General features: G+C 40.9%; 2 protein-coding genes across 3 annotated transcripts in view; both read left to right on the top strand.

Annotated features, from left to right (window-relative positions):
• Positions 1–23,833, top strand: part of LOC121580650 (calpain-2 catalytic subunit) — a 44,042-nt gene extending 20,209 nt beyond the window's left edge. Inside the window, exons 7-20 of the mRNA XM_045224594.1 lie at positions 371–456; positions 939–1,007; positions 5,143–5,303; positions 5,757–5,926; positions 13,632–13,855; positions 14,107–14,143; positions 14,365–14,430; positions 15,685–15,742; positions 15,884–15,948; positions 16,610–16,678; positions 18,720–18,798; positions 22,741–22,857; positions 23,292–23,350; positions 23,461–23,833. Coding sequence (XP_045080529.1) covers positions 371–456; positions 939–1,007; positions 5,143–5,303; positions 5,757–5,926; positions 13,632–13,855; positions 14,107–14,143; positions 14,365–14,430; positions 15,685–15,742; positions 15,884–15,948; positions 16,610–16,678; positions 18,720–18,798; positions 22,741–22,857; positions 23,292–23,350; positions 23,461–23,484 — 1,284 coding nt within the window. The 3' untranslated portion in view covers positions 23,485–23,833. The remainder of the gene's footprint in view (positions 1–370; positions 457–938; positions 1,008–5,142; positions 5,304–5,756; positions 5,927–13,631; positions 13,856–14,106; positions 14,144–14,364; positions 14,431–15,684; positions 15,743–15,883; positions 15,949–16,609; positions 16,679–18,719; positions 18,799–22,740; positions 22,858–23,291; positions 23,351–23,460) is intronic.
• Positions 23,834–23,981: 148 nt separating this feature from the next.
• Positions 23,982–24,542, top strand: part of LOC121580075 (calpain-1 catalytic subunit) — a 35,855-nt gene continuing 35,294 nt past the window's right edge. For both annotated transcript variants that reach the window (XM_041895161.2, XM_041895225.2), the window contains exon 1: positions 23,982–24,133. The gene's annotated coding sequence lies outside the window, so the exon portion shown is untranslated. The remainder of the gene's footprint in view (positions 24,134–24,542) is intronic.

Genomic DNA, 24,542 nt, shown 5'->3' with positions numbered 1-24,542 from the left:
CAGGCATATAGCCAATATGCTGTGATAATGTATTAGGTCTACTGCCCAAACCTCATTCCTACAGAACTTTCTTTATTAGGTTAATGTTATTATTATTTATTTATTTTATAAATAATAATAATAATATGCCATTTAGCAGACGCTTTTATCCAAAGCGACTTACAGTCATGCGTGCATACATTTTTGTGTATGGGTGGTCCCGGGGATCGAACCCACTACCTTGGCGTTACATCTGAGTGGTAGATCTCGGCTTTCTTTTTGACTGCAAAAGTGACCTTGACTCAGAAAAGGTTGGTGACCGCTGGTGTATGAGATCTGTCTGAACCCAAAGCAGGACCTAACTACTGTATGGTGATCTTTACTAAACCAGGTGAACTACCGTGGCCGCAAGGAGAAGCTGGTCAGAGTGCGTAACCCCTGGGGAACAGTGGAGTGGACTGGGGCCTGGAGTGACAAGTAAGAGAGAACCTCAGAGCACTGGGTGGGGTCAATTCCATTTCAGTTCAGTTCATTTTTGGAAGTAAACTGAGGAAAATGGAATTGGAATTTCAACTTGCTTGATTGAATTCAATCAACCCTGGTGGTTACCACACACTAGCTAAATAAACGGTGGTTCTTCTCTCTCTCTCTCTCTCTCTCTCTCTCTCTCTCTCTCTCTCTCTCTCTCTCTCTCTCTCTCTCTCTCGCTCTCTCTCGCGCTCTCTCTCTCGCGCTCTCTCTCGCGCTCTCTCTCTCGCGCCTCTCTCTCTCTCTGTCTCTCTGTCTCTCTCTCTCTCTCTCTCTCTCTCTCTCTCTGTCTCTCTCTCTCTCTCTCGCCTCTCTCTCTCTCTCTCTCTGTCTCTCTCTCTCTCTCTCTCTCTCTCTCTCTCTCTCTCTCTCTCTCTCTCTCTCTCTCTCTCTCTCTCTCTCTCTCTCTCTCTCTCTCTCTCTCTCTCTAGCTCCTCTGAATGGAACAGTGTAGATGATTCTGAGCGGGACGTTGTGAAGGCAGACGATGGAGAGTTCTGGTAAAGTGGCTTCTACAGCACTCAAAAGGCCAGCCCCTAATTATTTCCCAAGTACTTGTTCTATTTTAATGATTTTTTTATTACAGTCACTTAAGCAATAAAAGTTGTAATCTCATTATCTTAAGTATCTGTTTGATCAAGGTTGTGTGGGTTTAAGCCAAGGCGTGCCCGGGTTTAACCATGTGAACCATGTCAGAACAGATTACCTGTGTTGCTTTATGTTGTGAAATACATACATTTTTACAGACAGCCAAATCCTGTTATGGCTTGGAGAATATTTAAATGCCAATGTCATTTCTGTTTTGTGGTGTGTTTATGATCTGTTCCAACTGTGTTCTGTTTCACAGGTTGTATTTCACAGACTGTGTGTTAATACAGTTGAAGTCGGAAGTTTACATACACTTAGGTTGGAGTCATTAAAACTCGTTTTTCAACCACTCCACACATTTCTTGTTAACAAACTATAGTTTTGGCAAGTCGGTTAGGACATCTACTTTGTGCATGACACAAGTAATTTTTCCAACAATTGTTTACAGACAGATTATTTCACTTATAATTCACTGTATCACAATTTCAGTGGGTCAGAAGTTTACATACACTAAGTTGACTGTGCCTTTAAACAGCTTGGAAAATTCCAGAAAATGATGTCATGGCTTTAGAAGCTTCTGATAGCCTAATTGACATCATTTGTGTCAATTGGAGGTGTACCTGTGGATGTATTTCAAGGCCTACCTTCACACCCAGTGCCTCTTTGCTTGACATCATGGGAAAATCAAAAGAAATCAACCAAGACCTCAGAAAAACAATTGTAGACCTCCACAAGTCTGGTTCATCCTTGGGAGCAATTACCAAACACCTAAAGGTACCACGTTCATCTGTACAAACAATAGTACGCAAGTATAAACACCATGGGACCACGCAGCTGTCATACCGCTCAGGAAGGAGACGCGTTCTGATGAACGTACTTTGGTGCGAAAAGTGCAAATAAATCCCAGAACAACAGCAAAGGACCTTGTGAAGATGCTGGAGGAAACAGGTACAAAAGTATCTATATCCACAGTAAAACGAGTCCTATATCAACATAACCTGAAAGGCTGCTCAGCAAGGAAGAAGCCACTGCTCCAAAACCGCCATAAGAAAGCCAGACTACGGTTTGCAACTGCACATGGGGACAAAGATCGTACTTTTTGGAGAAATGTCCTCTGGTCTGATGAAACAAAAATAGAACTGTTTGGCCATAATGACCATCGTTATGTTTGGAGGAAAAAGGGGGTGCTTGCAAGCCGAAGATCACTATCCCAACCGTGAAACACGGGGGTGGCAGCATCGTGCTGTGGGGGTGCTTTGCTGCAGGAGGGACTGGTGGACTTCACAAAATAGATGGCATCATGAGGAAGGAAAATTATGTGGATATATTGAAGCAACATCTCAAGACATCAGTCAGGAAGTTAAAGCTTGGTCGAAAATGGGTCTTGCAGATGGACAATGACCCCAAGCATACTTCCAAAGTTGTGGCAAAATGGCTTAAGGACAACAAAGTCAAGGTATTGGAGTGGCCATCACAAAACCCTGACCTCAATCCTATAGAAAATGTGTGGGCAGAACTGAAAAAGCGTGTGCGAGCAAGGAGGCCTACAAAACTGACTCAGTTATACCAGCTCTGTCAGGAGGAATGGGCCAAAATTCACCCAACTTATTGTGGGAAGCTTGTGGAAGGCTACCCGAAACGTTTGACCCAAGTTAAACAATTTCAAGGCAATGCTACCAAAATACTAATTGAGTGTATGTAAACTTCTGACCTACTGGGAATGTGATGAAAGAAATGAAAGCTGAAATAAATCATTCTCTCTACTATCATTCTGACATTTTCACATTCTTAAAATAAAGTGGTGAGCCTAACTGACCTAAGACAGGGAATTTTTACCTGGAAAAAGGGAGTTTAAATGCATTTGGCCAAGGTGTATGTAAACTTCCGACTTCAACTGTATATACAATATAATATAAATGGCGTTTTGCTGATGTGTCCCCAGGCTATTGCGCACGGTGGCCTCAGTGGGAGGGACTAAAGAATTCTACCTTGGAATTCTATGGTCACTCCCACCTTTCTAAGGAAAGTATTTGTCATCATTTAATTTAGCGAATCACACGACTGCGAGGCGTCGCTCCAAATGGAGGCAAGACACAACACGTATGGGGGGAGGGTTAGGGGGAAGGTGTTGTGGGAAATGATTGGTTGGTAGATTAAGCTGATTTTAAGACAATGCAAATGAGCTGGGAGTTTCTCTCTGTCTTTCTGTTTGCTAACGAAGGCCAAGTTTCAAATGAAACACCAGTGAAATGCTGGTACCAAGTCAATGTGCAGGGATACCAGGTAGTAACGAGGCTATATACAAGGAGTACCAGTACTAGGTCAATGTGCATGGGTACGAGGTAGTTGAGGTAATTGACGTAACATGTACATGTAGGTCGGGGTAAAAGTGACTAGTCAATCAGGATAGAAAATAAACAGAGTAGCAGCAGTGTTGGTAGTTGAGGTAATATGTACATGTAGGTCGGGGTAAAAGTGACTAGTCAATCAGGATAGAAAATATACAGAGTAGCAGCAGTGTTGGTAGTTGAGGTAATATGTACATGTAGTCGGGGTAAAAGTGACTGTAATCAGGATAGATAATAAACAGAGTAGCAGCAGTGTTGGTAGTTGAGGTAATATGTACATGTAGGTAGGGGTAAAAGTGACTGTAATCAGGATAGAAAATACACAGAGTAGCAGCAGTGTTGGTAGTTGAGGTAATATGTACATGTAGGTAGGGGTAAAAGTGACTAGTCAATCAGGATAGATAATAAACAGAGTAGCAGCAGTGTTGGTAGTTGAGGTAATATGTACATGTAGGTAGGGGTAAAAGTGACTAGTCAATCAGGATAGATAATAAACAGAGTAGCAGCAGCATATATGATGAGTGTGAAAGTGTGTGTGTGTGTGGCATTAGTATTCATGTGTATGTGTGTGTGAGCGTATGTAGTGTGTGTGGTTTGACCCGTTGGTCCACCAGGCTCTTCGTGCATATGGGGGCGGAAGTGTCTGGGAATGAGATGACCATTTAGAACATACTTTTATCCAAAGAGACTTATCGAACCCACTATCCTGGCATTACAAGTGCCATGCTTTATCAACTGAGTTTGATTTGTGTGCTAAAGAATAAAAGTTTACCCACTTTGCTTTCATGTCTTTACAGGATGTCCTTCTCTGACTTGGTGTTGCTTCCTGTCTTTACAGGATGTCCTTCTCTGACTTGGTGTTGCTTCCTGTCTTTACAGGATGTCCTTCTCTGACTTGGTGTTGCTTCATGTTTTTACAGGATGTCCTTCTCTGACTTGGTGTTGCTTCCTGTCTTTACAGGATGTCCTTCTCTGACTTGGTGTTGCTTCCTGTCTTTACAGGATGTCCTTCTCTGACTTGGTGTTTCTTCATGTTTTTACAGGATGTCCTTCTCTGACTTGGTGTTGCTTCCTGTCTTTACAGGATGTCCTTCTCTGACTTGGTGTTGCTTCCTGTCTTTACAGGATGTCCTTCTCTGACTTGGTGTTGCTTCCTGTCTTTACAGGATGTCCTTCTCTGACTTGGTGTTGCTTCCTGTCTTTACAGGATGTCCTTCTCTGACTTGGTGTTTCTTCATGTCTTTACAGGATGTCCTTCTCTGACTTGGTGTTTCTTCATGTTTTTACAGGATGTCCTTCTCTGACTTGGTGTTGCTTCCTGTTTTTACAGGATGTCCTTCTCTGACTTGGTGTTGCTTCATGTCTTTACAGGATGTCCTTCTCTGACTTGGTGTTGCTTCATGTCTTTACAGGATGTCCTTCTCTGACTTGGTGTTGCTTCATGTTTTTACAGGATGTCCTTCTCTGACTTGGTGTTTCTTCATGTTTTTACAGGATGTCCTTCTCTGACTTGGTGTTGCTTCCTGTCTTTACAGGATGTCCTTCTCTGACTTGGTGTTGCTTCCTGTCTTTACAGGATGTTCTCCTCTGACTTGGTGTTGCTTCCTGTCTTTACAGGATGTCCTTCTCTGACTTGGTGTTGCTTCCTGTCTTTACAGGATGTTCTCCTCTGACTTGGTGTTGCTTCCTGTCTTTACAGGATGTCGTTCACAGACTTCATGAAGAATTACCATCGTCTGGAGATCTGCACTCTGACACCTGACACCCTGACCTCAGATGATACCAAACAATGGAGTGTGTCCAACTACAACGGGGCCTGGAGGAAAGGGTCGACCGCTGGAGGATGCAGGAATAATCCCTGTAACGCATGCCCCCCCCCACACACACATACACACACACACACACACACACACACACACCACAGGCGGCCGCTAAGGGAGGACAGTTCATAATAATGTCTGCAATGGAGTAAATGGAATGGCATCAAACACCTGGAAACCATTCCATTAATTCCGTCCCAGACATTACTATGAGCCCGTCCTCCCCAATTAAGGTGCCACCAACCTCCTGTGACACACAAAGGCAGCTTCCTCAGCCAATGGAAATTGAGTCTTTATGTCAATCATCAGGCTAAATCCATGCAGTGGATTCTAACCTCTCCCTCAACCCAACCCTCATATTGACCCTGGTCAATCTCGACTCCCACAGATACTCCCCCAGATACCTTTTTAAAAAAGACCACAAACACACCTCAACCATACACTACTACTCTCCTTCATAATAACCCTGGCCAATCCCCCCCTTCCCCCACAGACACGTTCTGGATGAATCCCCAGTTCAAGATCAAGCTGGAGGAAGAGGATGACGACCCAGGCGATGATGTGGTCGGCTGTAGCTTTGTGGTGGGACTCATCCAGAAGAACAGGAGACGGATGAGGAAAGCAGGAGAGGACATGCTCACCATCGGGTTCGCCATCTATGAGGTGGGGCTCGGGGCATCACCCACAATACACTGGACATAGTCTGCTCTCAGATATGTTGTCTCCTTCTATGGTCTGGTCCCAGATCTGTTGTCTCCTTCTATGGTCTGGTCCCAGATCTGTTGTCTCCTTCTATAGCCTGGTCCCAGATCTGTTGTCTCCTTCTATAGCCTGGTCCCAGATCTGTTGTCTCCTTCTATGGTCTGGTCCCAGATCTGTTGTCTCCTTCTATAGCCTGGTCCCAGATCTGTTGTCTCCTTCTATAGCCTGGTCCCAGATCTGTTGTCTCCTTCTATAGCCTGGTCCCAGATCTGTTGTCTCCTTCTATGGTCTGGTCCCAGATCTGTTGTCTCCTTCTATGGTCTGCTCTCAGATCTGTTGTCTCCTTCTATGGTCTGCTCTCAGATCTGTTGTCTCCTTCTATAGCCTGGTCCCAGATATGTTGTCTCCTTCTATGGTCTGCTCCCAGATCTGTTTGTGCTCTTGCCAATCAATCAATCAAATACATTTTATGACGTCCTGTTTACGTCAGCAGTTGTCACAAAGTGACCCCAGAGAGCAAGCAATGCAGAGGCAGAAGTTAACTCCATTGCTGTCCATGTCAAGCCTTGTCAGGATAAACAGACCAGCAGACCGGCTATATTAAACCCACTACTGTCAGATGAATCCATAGCTGATACCAGTCCAGTTTATTATATAAGTTTATACCTGTTACTTTTATGTGATTTATACTATATTAAAATATATGCCATTTAGCAAACACTTTTATCCAAAGTGTCTTAGTCATGTGTGCATATATTTTAAGCATTGGTGGTCCCCGGAATCAAATTCTGGCATTGCATGCACCATGCTCTACCAACTGAGCTACAGAAGATCACCATCTGGTTGTGGCTGATGTAACATTAAAATTATATATGATGTGGCTGATGTAACATTATATATGATGTGGCTGATGTAACATTGTATATGATGTGGCTGGTGTAATGTTAACATGATATATGATGTGGCTGATGTAATGTTAACATGATATATGATGTGGCTGATGTAACGTTAACATTATATATGATGTGGCTGATATAACATTAACATTATGTGATGTGGCTGATGTAACATTATATATGATGTGGCTGATTTAACATTATGTGATGGGGCTGATGTAACATTAACATTATATATGATGTGGCTGATATAACATTAACATTATGTGATGTGGCTGATGTAACATTATATATGATGTGGCTGATGTAACATTAACATTATGTGATGGGGCTGATGTAACATTAACATTATATATGATGTGGCTGATGTAACATTAACATTATATGTGATGTAGCTGATGTAACATTAACATTATATATGATGTGGCTGATGTAACATTAACATTATATATGATATGGCTGATGTAACATTAACATTATGTGATGTGGCTGATATAACATTATATATGATGTGGCTGATGTAACATTAACATTATGTGATGTGGCTGATGTAACATTAACATTATGTGATGTGGCTGATGTAACATTAACATTATGTGATGTGACTGATGTAACATTAACATTATATATGATGTGGCTGATGTAACATGATATATGATGTGGCTGATGTAACATTAACATTATGTGATGTGGCTGATGTAACATTAACATTATGTAATGTGGCTGATGTAACATTATATATGATGTGGCTGATGTAACATTAACATGATATATGATGTGGCTGATGTAACATTAACATTATGTGTTGTGGCTGATGTAACATGATATATGATGTGGCTGATGTAACATTAACATTATATATGATGTGGCTGATGTAACATTAACATTTTTGATGTCGCTGATGTAACATTAACATTATATATGATGTGGCTGATGTAACATTAACATTATATGTGATGTGGCTGATGTAACATTAACATTATATATGGTGTGGCTGATGTAACATTAACATTATATATGATGTGGCTGATGTAACATTAACATTATGTGATGTGGCTGATGTAACATTATATATGATGTGGCTGATGTAACATTAACATTATGTGATGTGGCTGATGTAACATTAACATTATGTGATGTGGCTGATGTAACATTAACATTATATATGATGTGGCTGATGTAACATTAACATTATGTGATGTGGCTGATGTAACGTTAACATTATATATGATGTGGCTGATGTAACATGATATATGATGTGGCTGATGTAACATTAACATTATATTATGTGGCTGATGTAACATTAACATTATATATGATGTGGCTGATGTAACATTAACATTATGTGATGTGGCTGATGTAACATTAACATTATACAGTGGGGAGAACAAGTATTTGATACACTGCCGATTTTGCAGGTTTTCCTACTTACAAAGCATGTAGAGGTCTGTAATTTTTTATCATAGGTACAGTTCAACTGTGAGATACGGAATCTAAAACAAAAATCCAGAAAATCACATTGTATGATTTTTAAGTAATTAATTAGCATTCTATTGCATGACATAAGTATTTGATCACCTACCAACCAGTAAGAATTCCGGCTCTCACAGACCTGTTAGTTTTTCCTTTAAGAAGCCCTCCTGTTCTCCACTCATTACCTGTATTAACTGCACCTGTTTGAACTCGTTACCTGTATAAAAGACACCTGTCCACACACACAATCAAACAGACTCCAACCTCTCCACAATGGCCAAGACCAGAGAGCTGTGTAAGGACATCAGGGATAAAATTGTAGACCTGCACAAGGCTGGGATGGGCTACAGGACAATAGGCAAGCAGCTTGGTGAGAAGGCAACAACTGTTGGCGCAATTATTAGAAAATGGAAGAAGTTCAAGATGACGGTCAATCACCTTCGGTCTGGGGCTCCATGCAAGATCTCACCTCGTGGGGCATCAATGATCATGAGGAAGGTGAGGGATCAGCCCAGAACTACACGGCAGGACCTGGTCAATGACCTGAAGAGAGCTGGGACCACAGTCTCAAAGAAAACCATTAGTAACACACTACGCTGTCATGGATTAAAATCCTGCAGCGCACGCAAGGTCTCCCTGCTCAAGCCAGCGCATGTCCAGGCCCGTCTGAAGTTTGTCAATGACCATCTGGATGATCCAAAGGAGGAATGGGAGAAGGTCATGTGGTCTGATGAGTAAAAAATAGAGCTTTTTGGTCTGAACTCCACTCGCCGTGTTTGGAGGAAGAAGAAGGATGAGTACAACCCCAAGAACACCATCCCAACCGTGAAGCATGGAGGTGGAAACATCATTCTTTGGGGATGCTTTTCTGCAAAGGGGGACAGGACGACTGCACCGTATTGAGGGGGAGGATGGATGGGGCCATGTATCGCGAGATCTTGGCCAACAACCTCCTTCCCTCAGTAAGAGCATTGAAGATGGGTCGTGCCTGGGTCTTCCAGCATGACAACGACCCGAAACACACAGCCAGGGCAACTAAGGAGTGGCTCCGTAAGAGGCATCTCAAGGTCCTGGAGTGGCTTAGCCAGTCTCTAGACCTGAACCCAATAGAAAATATTTGGAGGGAGCTGAAAGTCTGTATTGCCCAGCGACAGCCCCGAAACCTGAATGATCTGGAGAAAGTCTGTATGGAGGAGTGTCCCAAAATCTCTGCTGCAGTGTGTGCAAACCTGGTCAAAACCTACAGGAAACGTATGATCTCTGTAATTGCAAACAAAGGTTTCTGTACCAAATATTAAGTTCTGCTTTTCTGATGTATCAAATACTTATGTCATGCAATAAAAGGCAAATTAATTACTTAAAAATCATACAATGTGATTTTCTGGATTTTTGTTTTAGATTCCGTCTCTCACAGTTGAAGTGTACCTATGATAAACATGACAGACCTCTACATGCTTTGTAAGTAGGAAAACCTGCAAAATTGGCAGTGTATCAAATACTTGTTCTCCCCACTGTATATGATGTGGCTGATGTAACATTAACATTATGTGATGTGGCTGATGTAACATTATATATGATGTGGCTGATGTAACATTAACACTATGTGATGTGGCTGATGTAACATGATATATGATGTGGCTTATGTAACATTAACATTATATATGATGTGGCTGATGTAACATTAACATTATGTGATGTGGCTGATGTAACATTAACATTATATGTAATGTGGCTGATGTAACATTAACATTATATGTGATGTGGCTGATGTAACATTAACATTATATATGATGTGGCTGATGTAACATTAACATGATATATGATGTGGCTGATGTAACATTAACATTATATATGATGTGGCTGATGTAACATTAACATTATGTGATGTGGCTGATGTAACATTATATATGATGTGGCTGATGTAACATTAACATTATGTGATGTGGCTGATGTAACATTAACATTATGTGATGTGGCTGATGTAACGTTAACATTATATATGATGTGGCTGATGTAACATTAACATTATATGATGTGGCTGATGTAACGTTAACATTATATATGATGTGGCTGATGTAACATGATATATGATGTGGCTGATGTAACATTAACATTATATATGATGTGGCTGATGTAACATTAACATTATATATGATGTGGCTGATGTAACATTATATATGATGTTGCTGATGTAACGTTAACATTATATATGATGTGGCTGATGTAACATTAACATTATGTGATGTGGCTGATGTAACATTAACATTATACAGTGGGGAGAACAAGTATTTGATACACTGCCGATTTTGCAGGTTTTCCTACTTACAAAGCATGTAGAGGTCTGTAATTTTTTATCATAGGTACAGTTCAACTGTGAGATACGGAATCTAAAACAAAAATCCAGAAAATCACATTGTATGATTTTTAAGTAATTAATTAGCATTCTATTGCATGACATAAGTATTTGATCACCTACCAACCAGTAAGAATTCCGGCTCTCACAGACCTGTTAGTTTTTCCTTTAAGAAGCCCTCCTGTTCTCCACTCATTACCTGTATTAACTGCACCTGTTTGAACTCGTTACCTGTATAAAAGACACCTGTCCACACACACAATCAAACAGACTCCAACCTCTCCACAATGGCCAAGACCAGAGAGCTGTGTAAGGACATCAGGGATAAAATTGTAGACCTGCACAAGGCTGGGATGGGCTACAGGACAATAGGCAAGCAGCTTGGTGAGAAGGCAACAACTGTTGGCGCAATTATTAGAAAATGGAAGAAGTTCAAGATGACGGTCAATCACCTTCGGTCTGGGGCTCCATGCAAGATCTCACCTCGTGGGGCATCAATGATCATGAGGAAGGTGAGGGATCAGCCCAGAACTACACGGCAGGACCTGGTCAATGACCTGAAGAGAGCTGGGACCACAGTCTCAAAGAAAACCATTAGTAACACACTACGCTGTCATGGATTAAAATCCTGCAGCGCACGCAAGGTCTCCCTGCTCAAGCCAGCGCATGTCCAGGCCCGTCTGAAGTTTGTCAATGACCATCTGGATGATCCAAAGGAGGAATGGGAGAAGGTCATGTGGTCTGATGAGTAAAAAATAGAGCTTTTTGGTCTGAACTCCACTCGCCGTGTTTGGAGGAAGAAGAAGGATGAGTACAACCCCAAGAACACCATCCCAACCGTGAAGCATGGAGGTGGAAACATCATTCTTTGGGGATGCTTTTCTGCAAAGGGGACAGGACGACTGCACCGTATTGAGGGGAGGATGGATGGGGCCATGTATCGCGAGATCTTGGCCAACAACCTCCTTCCCTCAGTAAGAGCATTGAAGATGGGTCGTGCCTGGGTCTTCCAGCATGACAACGACCCGAAACACACAGCCAGGGCAACTAAGGAGTGGCTCCGTAAGAGGCATCTCAAGGTCCTGGAGTGGCTTAGCCAGTCTCTAGACCTGAACCCAATAGAAAATATTTGGAGGGAGCTGAAAGTCTGTATTGCCCAGCGACAGCCCCGAAACCTGAATGATCTGGAGAAAGTCTGTATGGAGGAGTGTCCCAAAATCTCTGCTGCAGTGTGTGCAAACCTGGTCAAAACCTACAGGAAACGTATGATCTCTGTAATTGCAAACAAAGGTTTCTGTACCAAATATTAAGTTCTGCTTTTCTGATGTATCAAATACTTATGTCATGCAATAAAAGGCAAATTAATTACTTAAAAATCATACAATGTGATTTTCTGGATTTTTGTTTTAGATTCCGTCTCTCACAGTTGAAGTGTACCTATGATAAACATGACAGACCTCTACATGCTTTGTAAGTAGGAAAACCTGCAAAATTGGCAGTGTATCAAATACTTGTTCTCCCCACTGTATATGATGTGGCTGATGTAACATTAACATTATGTGATGTGGCTGATGTAACATTATATATGATGTGGCTGATGTAACATTAACACTATGTGATGTGGCTGATGTAACATGATATATGATGTGGCTTATGTAACATTAACATTATATATGATGTGGCTGATGTAACATTAACATTATGTGATGTGGCTGATGTAACATTAACATTATATGTAATGTGGCTGATGTAACATTAACATTATATGTGATGTGGCTGATGTAACATTAACATTATATATGATGTGGCTGATGTAACATTAACATGATATATGATGTGGCTGATGTAACATTAACATTATATATGATGTGGCTGATGTAACATTAACATTATGTGATGTGGCTGATGTAACATTATATATGATGTGGCTGATGTAACATTAACATTATGTGATGTGGCTGATGTAACATTAACATTATGTGATGTGGCTGATGTAACGTTAACATTATATATGATGTGGCTGATGTAACATTAACATTATATGATGTGGCTGATGTAACGTTAACATTATATATGATGTGGCTGATGTAACATGATATATGATGTGGCTGATGTAACATTAACATTATATATGATGTGGCTGATGTAACATTAACATTATATAATGTGGCTGATGTAACATTAACATTATGTGATGTGGCTGATGTAACATTAACATTATGTGATATGGCTGATGTAACATTAACATTATGTGATGTGGCTGATGTAACATTAACATTATATGATGTGGCTGATGTAACATTAACATTATGTGATGTGGCTGATGTAACATTAACATTATATATGATGTGGCTGATGTAACATTAACATGATGTGATGTGGCTGATGAAACATTAACATTATATATGATGTGGCTGATGTAATATTAACATTATATATGATGTGGCTGATGTAACATTAACATTATATATGATGTGGCTGATGTAACGTTAACATTATATGTGATGTGGCTGATGAAACATTAACATGATGTGATGTGGCTGATGTAATATTAACATTATATATGATGTGGCTGATGTAACGTTAACATTATATATGATGTGGCTGATGTAACATGATATATGATGTGGCTGATGTAACATTAACATTATATATGATGTGGCTGATGTAACATTAACATTATGTGATGTGGCTGATGTAACATTAACTTTATGTGATGTGGCTGATGAAACATTAACATGATGTGATGTGGCTGATGTAATATTAACATTGTATATGATGTGGCTGATGTAACGTTAACATTATATATGATGTGGCTGATGTAACATGATATATGATGTGGCTGATGTAACATTAACATTATGTGATGTGGCTGATGTAACATTAACATTATGTGATGTGGCTGATGTAACATTAACATGATGTGATGTGTGTCTACTCCAAGGTACCAGAACAGTTCCACGGCCAGAGGGAGGTCCATCTGGATAAGAACTATTTTCTGACTCACGCCCAGAAGGCTCATTCTGAGACCTTCATCAACCTGAGAGAGGTCAGCAACCGCTTCAAACTGCCCCCTGGAGAATACCTCATCGTCCCCTCCACCTTCGACGCCGACCTGAACGCTGACTTCTGCCTTAGGGTGTTCTCCGAGAAACAGGCGCAGTTACGGTAAGGAGTGGCAGGTAGCTTAGTGGTTAAGAGCGTTGTGCCAGTAACCGAAAGGTCGCTGGTTCTAATCCCCGAGCCGACTAGGTGAAAAAATCTGTCGATGTGCCATTGAGCAAGGCACTTAACCCTAATTGCTCCTGTAAGTCGCTCTGGATAAGAGCGTCTGCTAAATGACTAAGATGTAAATGTAAAAATGAGTGTGGGTGCATGTGCATATGTGTTTGTAATGTGTTTATGTCTCTGTTCCTCAGCCCCTGTGACGACCGTGTAGAGGCTAAACTAGAAAATGTAAGGAACCAAATCACACTATTCTATCACTACAATACCATGTGACTTATCAAGGTGCTAAATGTGACTTATCAAGGTGCTAAATGTGACTTATCAAGGTGCTAAATGTGACTTATCAAGGTGCTAAATGTGACTTATCAAGGTGCTAAATGTGACTTATCAAGGTGCTAAATGTGACTTATCAAGGTGCTAAATGTGTTTTTCCACTCATATTTCCCCAGGACACTGTGTCTGAAGCGGAGGTTGATGCTGGGTTCAGAAGTCTGTTCACAAAGCTAGCTGGAAAAGTACGTTTTACTAACTATTAGCACTGAGGGGAATAGGTTGCAGTAGTGAGTGTATGTCACGTGGAGTATTTCCAAATCTCATTCCTGTAGTCGTACTATGCCACCTTTTAAATACAGGAGGGGAGGTCCTCAGGTCTAAAGTAAGGTGTGGCGCATGGGACAAAAAATATAAAGATTTTATCAACAGTTTATTTTTCCGGCTGACTTACATAATTCAACAACGATATTTTGTCTTCAGCTCCAGGTACTTAAATCCCCAGCAGCTCTAGTACATATCCTTATCACGGGACAGATTCAAAACATTAGAAACAGATCAACAATTCAATACGTCAAACAAATGTAACTGGTATACAGAAGTATTGCGTAAACACTCATATTTACAGAAGGTGCGTGGCCAGGGAGGAGGGTGGGTGGATGATACCTATTCACACCGCAGAAACAACATACTGTGCTTACAATCACAACGCTGCTTCTCTCATCGTTCTTGTCCTCCCTGTGCACGCCACTCTACACACAACAATCTGCTGAATAGCAGCAAACGGCCAGGTTAAATACAGAAAGCCACACCCTTAATTTACGCCTTACACCTGGCAACGAGAAAGAAGCTCTGTGTTCACAACTCAACAGTTCCACCCTGTGACATATACCTCATCACGGAGTGACGTGGATCCTACTGGGGGTACAGATGTAAAAATCCCTAAAAAACCTGCCGTTGGCGCCCATTTAAATTAGCCCCAGGGTTGCCTTGTTAAATCTAGTTTGTTTTCTTAAACTAAATACCATGACTGTTTTCACCTTAGCTGGAAATGTTGTTTGAAATGTCCAATACAACATACTTTGGTGATATCGTTATCAACCTACTGCCTACCCCTTAGAAATATAAACGTTTGTGTGCAGGGTGCGCTATTTGCATGCTAACACTCTTTAAGACAGGCTGAATAGCTAGCATAGCTAGCCATCGCAAGCATTCACTGGTTGAAGTTGAAGTCAATTTTGAGTGTAATGCAGTTGACTGGTGACTATGACATGAATATATATCATTCACAACATTTGGACGGGAGCTATAATCCAGTTTTAATTTTTAAAAAAAACATTTTTATTGGGTTGCTTGAATACAAGCTTGGCTGAACTGCTTTCAATGGGGAAAGATTGCTTCCATACCCTGCTTCCGTTATTTTGTTGAAAAAAAACGTCACTTTCCCGTGTGGGGAAACCTACGTAGTCATAATTTTGTGACTGTCATTTTGTTTCTAGGACATGGAGATTTCAGCAGCTGAGCTCCAGTCTATTCTCAACAAAATCATTGCTAAACGTGAGTGAAGTGCTTTCTGCTTTCTTTCGAGTCATGATTCGTATTCGTACTGTACGTACTGCTTACTGTTAGGAGCACGTGATTTTAAGGTAGAGTGGAGTCTTCAGAAGTCCGTAACTCTTTGTGACGTCTACTCTACAGGAACTGACATAAAGACGGACGGCTTCAGCCTAGACACAGCCAGAGTCATGGTCAACCTCATGGATGTATCCTTTACATGCCTTTACAGCCGCCGTTACGTTCAGACCTGGGTTCAAATACTATTCGCACAATGTCTCAGTTACTTTCACATACATTCAAAGTAAGTATTCAGATGTATTTTTATTTGAAAAGACAAGTTGTTGAATATTTGAATGTATTTGGAAATATACTTGGAAAGTATTTGAAAAAATACAGTGACTCAAATACACTCCCATGCATTTAACCCAGGTATTTGAAAATGGTATTTGAAAAAAAGTTTTAGAAATTCATTTTAAATACAATTTGATCGACTGTTTTTTTTTTTTTTTTTACAAATTAACCTTTAAAATACTCCAATAAAAGTACTTGTTTTGGGCTGTGTACTTAAAGTATTTTAAGTACCAGATTCTCAAATACACATGTATTTGATCCCAGGCCTGACTACATCACAATGACTATATTGCTGTGTCTGTGTCTATACAAAGAATGGTATTCTAGCTTGATATCTGTACACTGTGCACAACTTGACACAAGTTTCCCATTGACCTCAATGGATGACTTAGGCGCGCACTCATCTCAACACTAAATCGGGCCCTAGGTGACTGATGAAAGTATTTCGTTTGGAATGTTCTGGCGTCTTGGGCTTGCTGTGTCCGGATACTTGCTTGAACCTTAACCGTCATACAGGACAACGGGAACGGCCAACTGGGGCTGGGAGAATTTGCAACGCTGTGGAAGAAGATTCAGAGATATCTGGTGAGGTTCTACTGATTGTATTACTGCTGTGGTAGCTCTGGTCCATGGCGTTACGTACGACTTCAGCATCATCAGCAAGCTGCACGGTAACCCCTTGGACCAGAGCTAATGCAATATTATCTTTGTTGTGTAAGACTGGACAGCCTATATATGAGTGTTTACTTTACACCGTGTTTTACAGTGTAGTGTGTGTTTTACAGTGTTTTACAGTGTAGTGTGTGTTTTACAGTGTTCAGTGTAGTCTGTTTTACAGTGTTCACAGTGTAATGTGTGTTTTACAGTGTTCAGTGTAGTCTGTTTTACAGTGTTCAGTGTAGTCTGTTTTACAGTGTTCAGTGTAGTGTGTGTTTTACAGTGTTCAGTGTAGTGTGTGTTTTACAGTGTAGTGTGTGTTTTACAGTGTTTTACAGTGTAGTGTGTGTTTTACAGTGTTCAGTGTAGTCTGTTTTACAGTGTTCACAGTGTAATGTGTGTTTTACAGTGTTCAGTGTAGTCTGTTTTACAGTGTTCAGTGTAGTCTGTTTTACAGTGTTCAGTGTAGTGTGTGTTTTACAGTGTTCAGTGTAGTGTGTGTTTTACAGTGTTCAGTGTAGTCTGTTTTACAGTGTTTTACAGTGTAGTTTGTGTGTTTTACCGTGTTCAGTGTAGTGTGTGTTTTACAGTGTTCAGTGTAGTCTGTTTTACAGTGTTCAGTGTAGTGTGTGTTTTACAGTGTTCAGTGTAGTCTGTTTTACAGTGTTCAGTGTAGTGTGTGTTTTACAGTGTTCAGTGTAGTCTGTTTTACAGTGTTCACAGTGTAATGTGTGTTTTAAAGTGTTCAGTGTAGTCTGTTTTACAGTATTCCGTGTAGTGTGTGTTTTACAGTGTTCAGTGTAGTCTGTTTTACAGTGTTCAGTGTAGTGTGTGTTTTACAGTGTTCAGTGTAGTGTGTGTTTTACAGTGTTCAGTGTAGTGTGTGTTTTACAGTGTTCAGTGTAGTCTGTTTTAGTGTTTTACAGTGTAGTGTGTGTGTTTTACAGTGTTTTACAGTGTAGTGTGTGTGTTTTACAGTGTTCAGTGTAGTGTGTGTTTTAAAGTGTTCAGTGTAGTCTGTTTTACAGTGTTCAGTGTAGTCTGTTTTACAGTGTTCAGTGTAGTCTGTTTTACAGTGTTCAGTGTAGTCTGTTTTACAGTGTTCAGTGTAGTCTGTTTTACAGTGTTTTACAGTGTAGTTTGTGTGTTTTACAGTGTTCAGTGTAGTGTGTGTTTTACAGTGTTCAGTGTAGTCTGTTTTACAGTGTTCAGTGTAGTGTGTGTTTTACAGTGTTCAGTGTAGTCTGTTTTACAGTGTTCAGTGTAGTGTGTGTTTTACAGTGTTCAGTGTAGTCTGTTTTACAGTGTTCACAGTGTAATGTGTGTTTTAAAGTGTTCAGTGTAGTCTGTTTTACAGTATTCCGTGTAATGTGTGTTTTACAGTGTTCAGTGTAGTCTGTTTTACAGTGTTCAGTGTAGTGTGTGTTTTACAGTGTTCAGTGTAGTCTGTTTTACAGTGTTCAGTGTAGTGTGTGTTTTACAGTGTTCAGTGTAGTGTGTGTTTTACAGTGTTAAGTGTAGTCTGTTTTAGTGTTTTACAGTGTAGTGTGTGTGTTTTACAGTGTTTTACAGTGTAGTGTGTGTGTTTTACAGTGTTCAGTGTAGTGTGTGTTTTACAGTGTTCAGTGTAGTCTGTTTTACAGTGTTCAGTGTAGTCTGTTTTACAGTGTTCAGTGTAGTGTCTGTTTTACAGTGTTCAGTGTAATGTGTGTTTTACAGTGTTCAGTGTAGTCTGTTTTACAGTGTTCAGTGTAGTGTGTTTTACAGTGTTCAGTGTAGTCTGTTTTACAGTGTTCAGTGTAGTCTGTTTTACAGTGTTCAGTGTAGTCTGTTTTACAGTGTTCAGTGTAGTCTGTTTTACAGTGTTCAGTGTAGTGTGTGTTTTACAGTGTTCAGTGTAGTGTGTTTTACACAGTGCAATCTCATTATAACCCTTACCTATTCCCCCTCCCTCCCTCCCTCCCTCTAGGGCATTTATAAGAAGAATGACACTGATAACTCTGGTACCATGAGTACCCCAGAAATGAGGATGGCCTTGAATGATGCAGGTTTGTGGACATAAAATTAACATAATTTACTGGTTACTCTATTTTACATTTACATCACATTCATAATGTATGAACTCAGTCTACTGTAAGTCACTGGATAAGAGTGTCTGCTAAGTGACATACATACAGTGCATTCAGAAAGTATTCAGACCCCTTCCCTTTTTCCACATTTTGTGTTACAACCTTATTCTAAAATGTATAAAAAATAAAATAAAAAAAAGCCTCATCAATCTACACACAATACCCCATAATGACAAAGCGGAAACAGGTTTTTAGAAATGTTCGCAAATGTATATAAAAACAACAACAGAAATACCTTATTTACATAAGTATTCAGACCCTTTGCTATGAGACTTGAAATTGAGCTCAGGTGCATCCTGTTTCCGTTGATCATCCTTGAGATGTTTTTACAACTTGATTGGAGTCCACCTGTCGTAAATTCAATTGATATATAAGGTCCCACAGTTGACAGTGCATGTCAGAGCAAAAACCAAGTCATGAGGTCAAAGGAGTTTTCCGTAGAGCTCCGAGACAGTATTGTGTCGAGGCACAGATCTGGGGAAAGGTACCCAAAAAAATGAAGACGTTTGGAACCGTCCAAGACTCTTCCTAGAGCTGCCCGCCCGGCCAAACTGAGCAATCGGGGGAGAAGGGCCTTGGTCAGGGAGGTGACCAAGAACCCAATGGTCACTCTGACAGAGCTCCAGAGTTCCTCTGTGGAGATGGGAGAACCTTACAGAAGGACAACCATCTCTGCATCACTCCACCAATCAGGCCTTTATGGTAGTGGCCAGAAGAAAGCCACTCCTCAGTAAAAGGCACATGACAGCCTGCTTGGAGTTTGCCAAAAGGCACCTAAATGACTCTCAGACCATGAGAAACAAGATTCTCTGGTCTGATGATACCAAGATTGAACTCTTTGGCCTGAATGCCAAGGTTCACATCTGGAGGAAACCTGGCACCATCCCTACGGTGAAGCATGGTGTGGCAGCATCATGCTGTGGGGATGTTTTTCTGCGGCTGGGACTGGGAGACTAGTCAGGATCGAGGGAAAGATGAACGGAGCAAAGTACAGAGAGTTCCTTGATGAAAACCTGCTCCAGAGCACTCAGGACCTCAGACTAGGGCGAAGGTTCACCCTCCAACAGGACAACGACCCTAAGCACACAGCCAAGACAATGCAGGACTGGCTTTGAGACAAGTCTCAAAAGTTTCCCACAGAGAGCCAGTATGAAAAATGGATGCACTCACTAACTGTAAGTCGCTCTGGATAAGAGCGTCTGCTAAATGACTAAAATGTACATGTAAAATGTAAGTCTGAATGTCCTTGAGTGGCCCAGCCAGAACCCGGACTTGAACCCGATCGAACATCTCTGGAGGGACCTGAAAATAGCTGTGTAGCAACGCTCCCCGTCCAACCTGACAGAGTTTGAGAGGATCTGCAGAGAAGAATGGGAGAAACTCCCCAAATACAGGTGTGCCAAGCTTGTAGCGTCATACCCAAGAAGACTTGAGGCTGTAATCGCTGCCAAAGCTGCTACAACAAAGTACTGAGTAAAAAAACAATTTAATCAATTTTAGAATAAGGCTGTAACGTAACAGAATGTGGAAAAAGTCAAGGGTTCTGAATACTTTCCGAATGCACTGTATGTAGGATGAATACACTCATTGGCAAAAGATGACAAGAATAGGATGTGGTTGTTATTGAAGGTTAAAGGGATTTTGGCAATAAACTAGCGTTAGCACAATGACTGGAAGTCTATAGGTATCTGCTAGCAGGAAGTATATAGGTATCTGCTAGCAGGAAGTCTATAGGTACAGTGAGGGAAAAAAGTATTTGATCCCCTGCTGACTTTGTACGTTTGCCCACTGACAAAGACATGATCAGTCTATAATTTTAATGGTAGGTTTATTTGAACAGTGAGGGACAGACTAACAACAAAATCCAGAAAAACGCATGTCAAAAATGTTATAAATTGATTTGCATTTTTAATGAGGGAAATAAGTATTTGACCCCTCTGCAAAACATGACTTAGTACTTGGTGGCAAAACCCTTGTTGGCAATCACGGAGGTCAGACGTTTCTTGTAGTTGGCCACCAGGTTTGCACACATCTAAGGAGGGATTCTGTCCCACTCCTCTTTGCAGATCTTCTCCAAGTCATTAAGGTTTCGAGGCTGACGTTTTACAACTCGAACCTTCAGCTCCCTCCACAGATTTTCTATGGGATTAAGGCCTGGAGACTGGCTAGGCCACTCCAGGACCTTAATGTGCTTCTTCTTGAGCCACTCCTTTGTTGCCTTGACCATGTGTTTTGGGTCATTGTCATGCTGGAATACCCATCCACGACCCATTTTCAATGCCCTGGCTGAGGGAAGGAGGTTCTCACCCAAGATTTGACAGTACATGGCCCCGTCCATCGTCCCTTTGATGCGGTGAAGTTGTCCTGTCCCCTTAGCAGAAAAACACCCCCAAAGCATAATGTTTCCACCTCCATGTTTGACGGTGGGGATGGTGTTCTTGGGGTCATAGGCAGAATTCCTCCTCCTCCAAACACGGCGAGTTGAGTTGATGCCAAAGAGCTCGATTTTGGTCTCATCTGACCACAACACTTTCACCCAGTTCTCCTCTGAATCATTCAGATGTTCATTGGCAAACTTCAGACGGGCCTGTATATGTGCTTTCTTGAGCAGGGGGACCTTGCGGGCGCTTCAGGATTTCAGTCCTTCACGGCGTAGTATGTTACCAATTGTTTTCTTGGTGACTATGGTCCCAGCTGCCTTGAGATCATTGACAAGATCCTCCCGTGTAGTTCTGGGCTGATTCCTCACTGTTCTCATGATCATTGCAACTCCACAAGGTGAGATCTTGCATGGAGCCCCAGGCCGAGGGAGATTGACAGTTATTTTGTGTTTCTTCCATTTGCGAATAATCACACCAACTGTTGTCACCTTCTCACCAAGCTGCTTGGCGATGGTCTTGTAGCCCATTCCAGCCTTGTGTAGGTCTACAATCTTGTCCCTGACATCCTTGGAGAGCTCTTTGGTCTTGGCCATGGTGGAGAGTTTGGAATCTGATTGATTGATTGCTTCTGTGGACAGGTGTCTTTTATAGAGGTATCAAACTGAGATTAGGAGCACTCCCTTTAAGAGTGTGCTTCTAATCTCAGCTCGTTACCTGTATAAAAGACACCTGGGAGCCAGAAATCTTTCAGATTGAGAGGGGGTCAAATACTTATTTCCCTCATTAAAATGCAAATCAATTTATAACATTTTTGACATGTGTTTTTCTGGATTTTTTTGGTTGTTATTCTGTCTCTCACTGTTCAAATATACCTACCATTGCAATTATAGACTGATCATATCTTTGTCAGTGGGCAAACATACAAAATCAGCAGGGGATCAAATACTTTTTTCCCTCACTGTATCTGCTAGCAGGAAGTCTATAGGTATCTGCTAGCAGGAAGTATATGGGTATTCAACCCCTTTGTTATAGCAAGCCTAAATAAGTTCAGGTTTTGCTCTGGATAAGAGCATATGACTCAAATGTATGTAAACAGTATGGCACTACATTATTTACTCTTCTTTGTATTTGCAAATGGATCCAACAAGTGTGTAGAGTCACAAGCTTGATGTAGTCATTACGTGCTATGAATATGGGACCAAATACTAAACTTTTCACTGCTTTATTTATAAGAATCTTTAAGGGTGTCAATAATTTTGGCCCCTACCTATTTTTGAGAAAGAAAGTATTACTTGTTAAACCAAAATCTCTTTCTCTGAGCAATTGTATTAGTATAAAATAATATAATTTCCCAAATTTTTTTTGGAGCATACAATATAGCTTAGTATTTGAATAATGTATTTTATACAGTCATTATTACTGATCTTTATCAAGGCTGTCAATCATTTGGGACCCCACTGTATAATCTGTCTTATACCAGGTTTCAGTCTGAACAACGCCATCCACCAGATTCTGGTTGCCCGGTATGGAGAGGCTGACATGACCATCAACTTTGATAACTTTGTTGCCTGCATCTTGCGGCTGGAGATGATGTTCAGTAAGTACAATGACGTCTTGTCTCAAAGCCACAATCCTGAATTTGTGTTTCAGGCAAACGGCATCCCCACCAGCACTTATTTTCCTATAAAGATGTGATGGCCATGGAGTGTAACAGCAGTAAATATTGCAGACTGTACCTTTTTTTATGTTACTTTTGGGGGGGTTGTAAGCGGCATACTTTTCTTATTTTATTTATTTCATTTCAGCTCAGGATTACAAGCAGACAGTTTTACTTTCCAGAGATATTGATTTTAGGAGGTATAAATATGTCGTAATATAATGTACATTCATTCATAGCTGTATGCAAACAAGTGAAAGCAAGCAGCAGCGTCCTCTTCCTGTTTTGCAGTGTGGGTTATGTGGAGAGTTAACTCTGTGATCAGAGTGTTATGTTATAAACACTTACACCTGTACCTCTCTCAACCCCCGCAGGAGTCTTCATGAAGATTGACACGGCTGGTACTGGCTCTATTGAATTGGATTTCCATCAGGTGAGAACTTTCAACTTACGTAATCAACTCATAAAGACAGCTTTAATGTTGTTGTTGTTGTTGTTGTTTTTCAGTTCTAATGTATTGTTGCGTTCCATTTCTATTTTCAGTGGTTGTCATTCACCATGATCTAGAACACAGCAGCACATAAAAAGAGGTGTGCAAATCTGTAGACTTTACGCTCCACAATAAAACCCATTTTGAAGCCAGCAGCACAAGAGAGCTCTCTGCATAACATGCTATTAAACCAAAGTGCCTTTTTATAGACATTTCTTTTGAAAACACTGTATTACATCACGTCCTGTTTTAAAGCTTTATTTGTTTTATTAGATAAGCTTATTGAAAGTTGCTACAGATTATATTTTTCTGATAAATGTATCACATAGTTCCAATCCTTTTATGCAGACTGCTGTTGCTAATTTTGTGTCTTGTTCTGAAAAGAAAAGCCTTTTTTATAGTCTAATAAACACCATTATTATTCTAGTGTCTTGCACTGGCTGTTTTATTTGGAACTTGTATCTTTAGCCTTTAGTTCTATACGCGCACGGTGCATGTGGCCAGCTTTGAGATGGTCCATGCGCCCCTCCCCCGACGGACGGGGTTGGGCTTTACCGGCGCGCTAGGAGGCCTATTGACCATACGCACGGAACCTGCGCTACTGCCGTTGCACCACCACCGCTACGTTCAACACCCCCGCCCAGTACCGAGATTTAAGCGATTGTTTAGTGAACTGGCAGTCTGTCACGTAACTACAAAAAAAACATCGAAGTTGTCTTCAAAGTGGTGAGTGCTCAGTGTTGTCGTGGTTTCTAAGTGACATCTCTATTCAGAGAGAGTGCATGGTATTTTCGGTTTGCCGTAGCTCCGCAATATCTTTCCAGAAGGCCACCGTACACTAGGCTTGCTACATTTCCAAGAATGGTTCTGTAATCGTTACAATGTAACAAATTATTGTTTTCGGTACACCATTAATTTATTAAATAACCTGCCATGTCAACTAGGTTATGCATCTGCAATAAGCCAGAAGTTAACCATTTGCGCGACAAAATAATGCCTCAAAGTAACCTAGGGTAATCAACCCATGCATCTTTAATCAGTTTAATAATAATAATAATAATAATAATATCCCATTTAGCAGACGCTTTTATCCAAAGCGACTTACAGTCATGTGCGCATACATTTTTACGTACAT

The sequence above is a fragment of the Coregonus clupeaformis genome, chromosome 1, assembly GCF_020615455.1.
Source record: "Coregonus clupeaformis isolate EN_2021a chromosome 1, ASM2061545v1, whole genome shotgun sequence".
Lineage (NCBI taxonomy): Eukaryota > Metazoa > Chordata > Actinopteri > Salmoniformes > Salmonidae > Coregonus > Coregonus clupeaformis.
The sequence above is the reverse complement of the archived record's forward strand: the minus strand, read 5'-3'. Positions and strand labels throughout refer to the sequence as shown.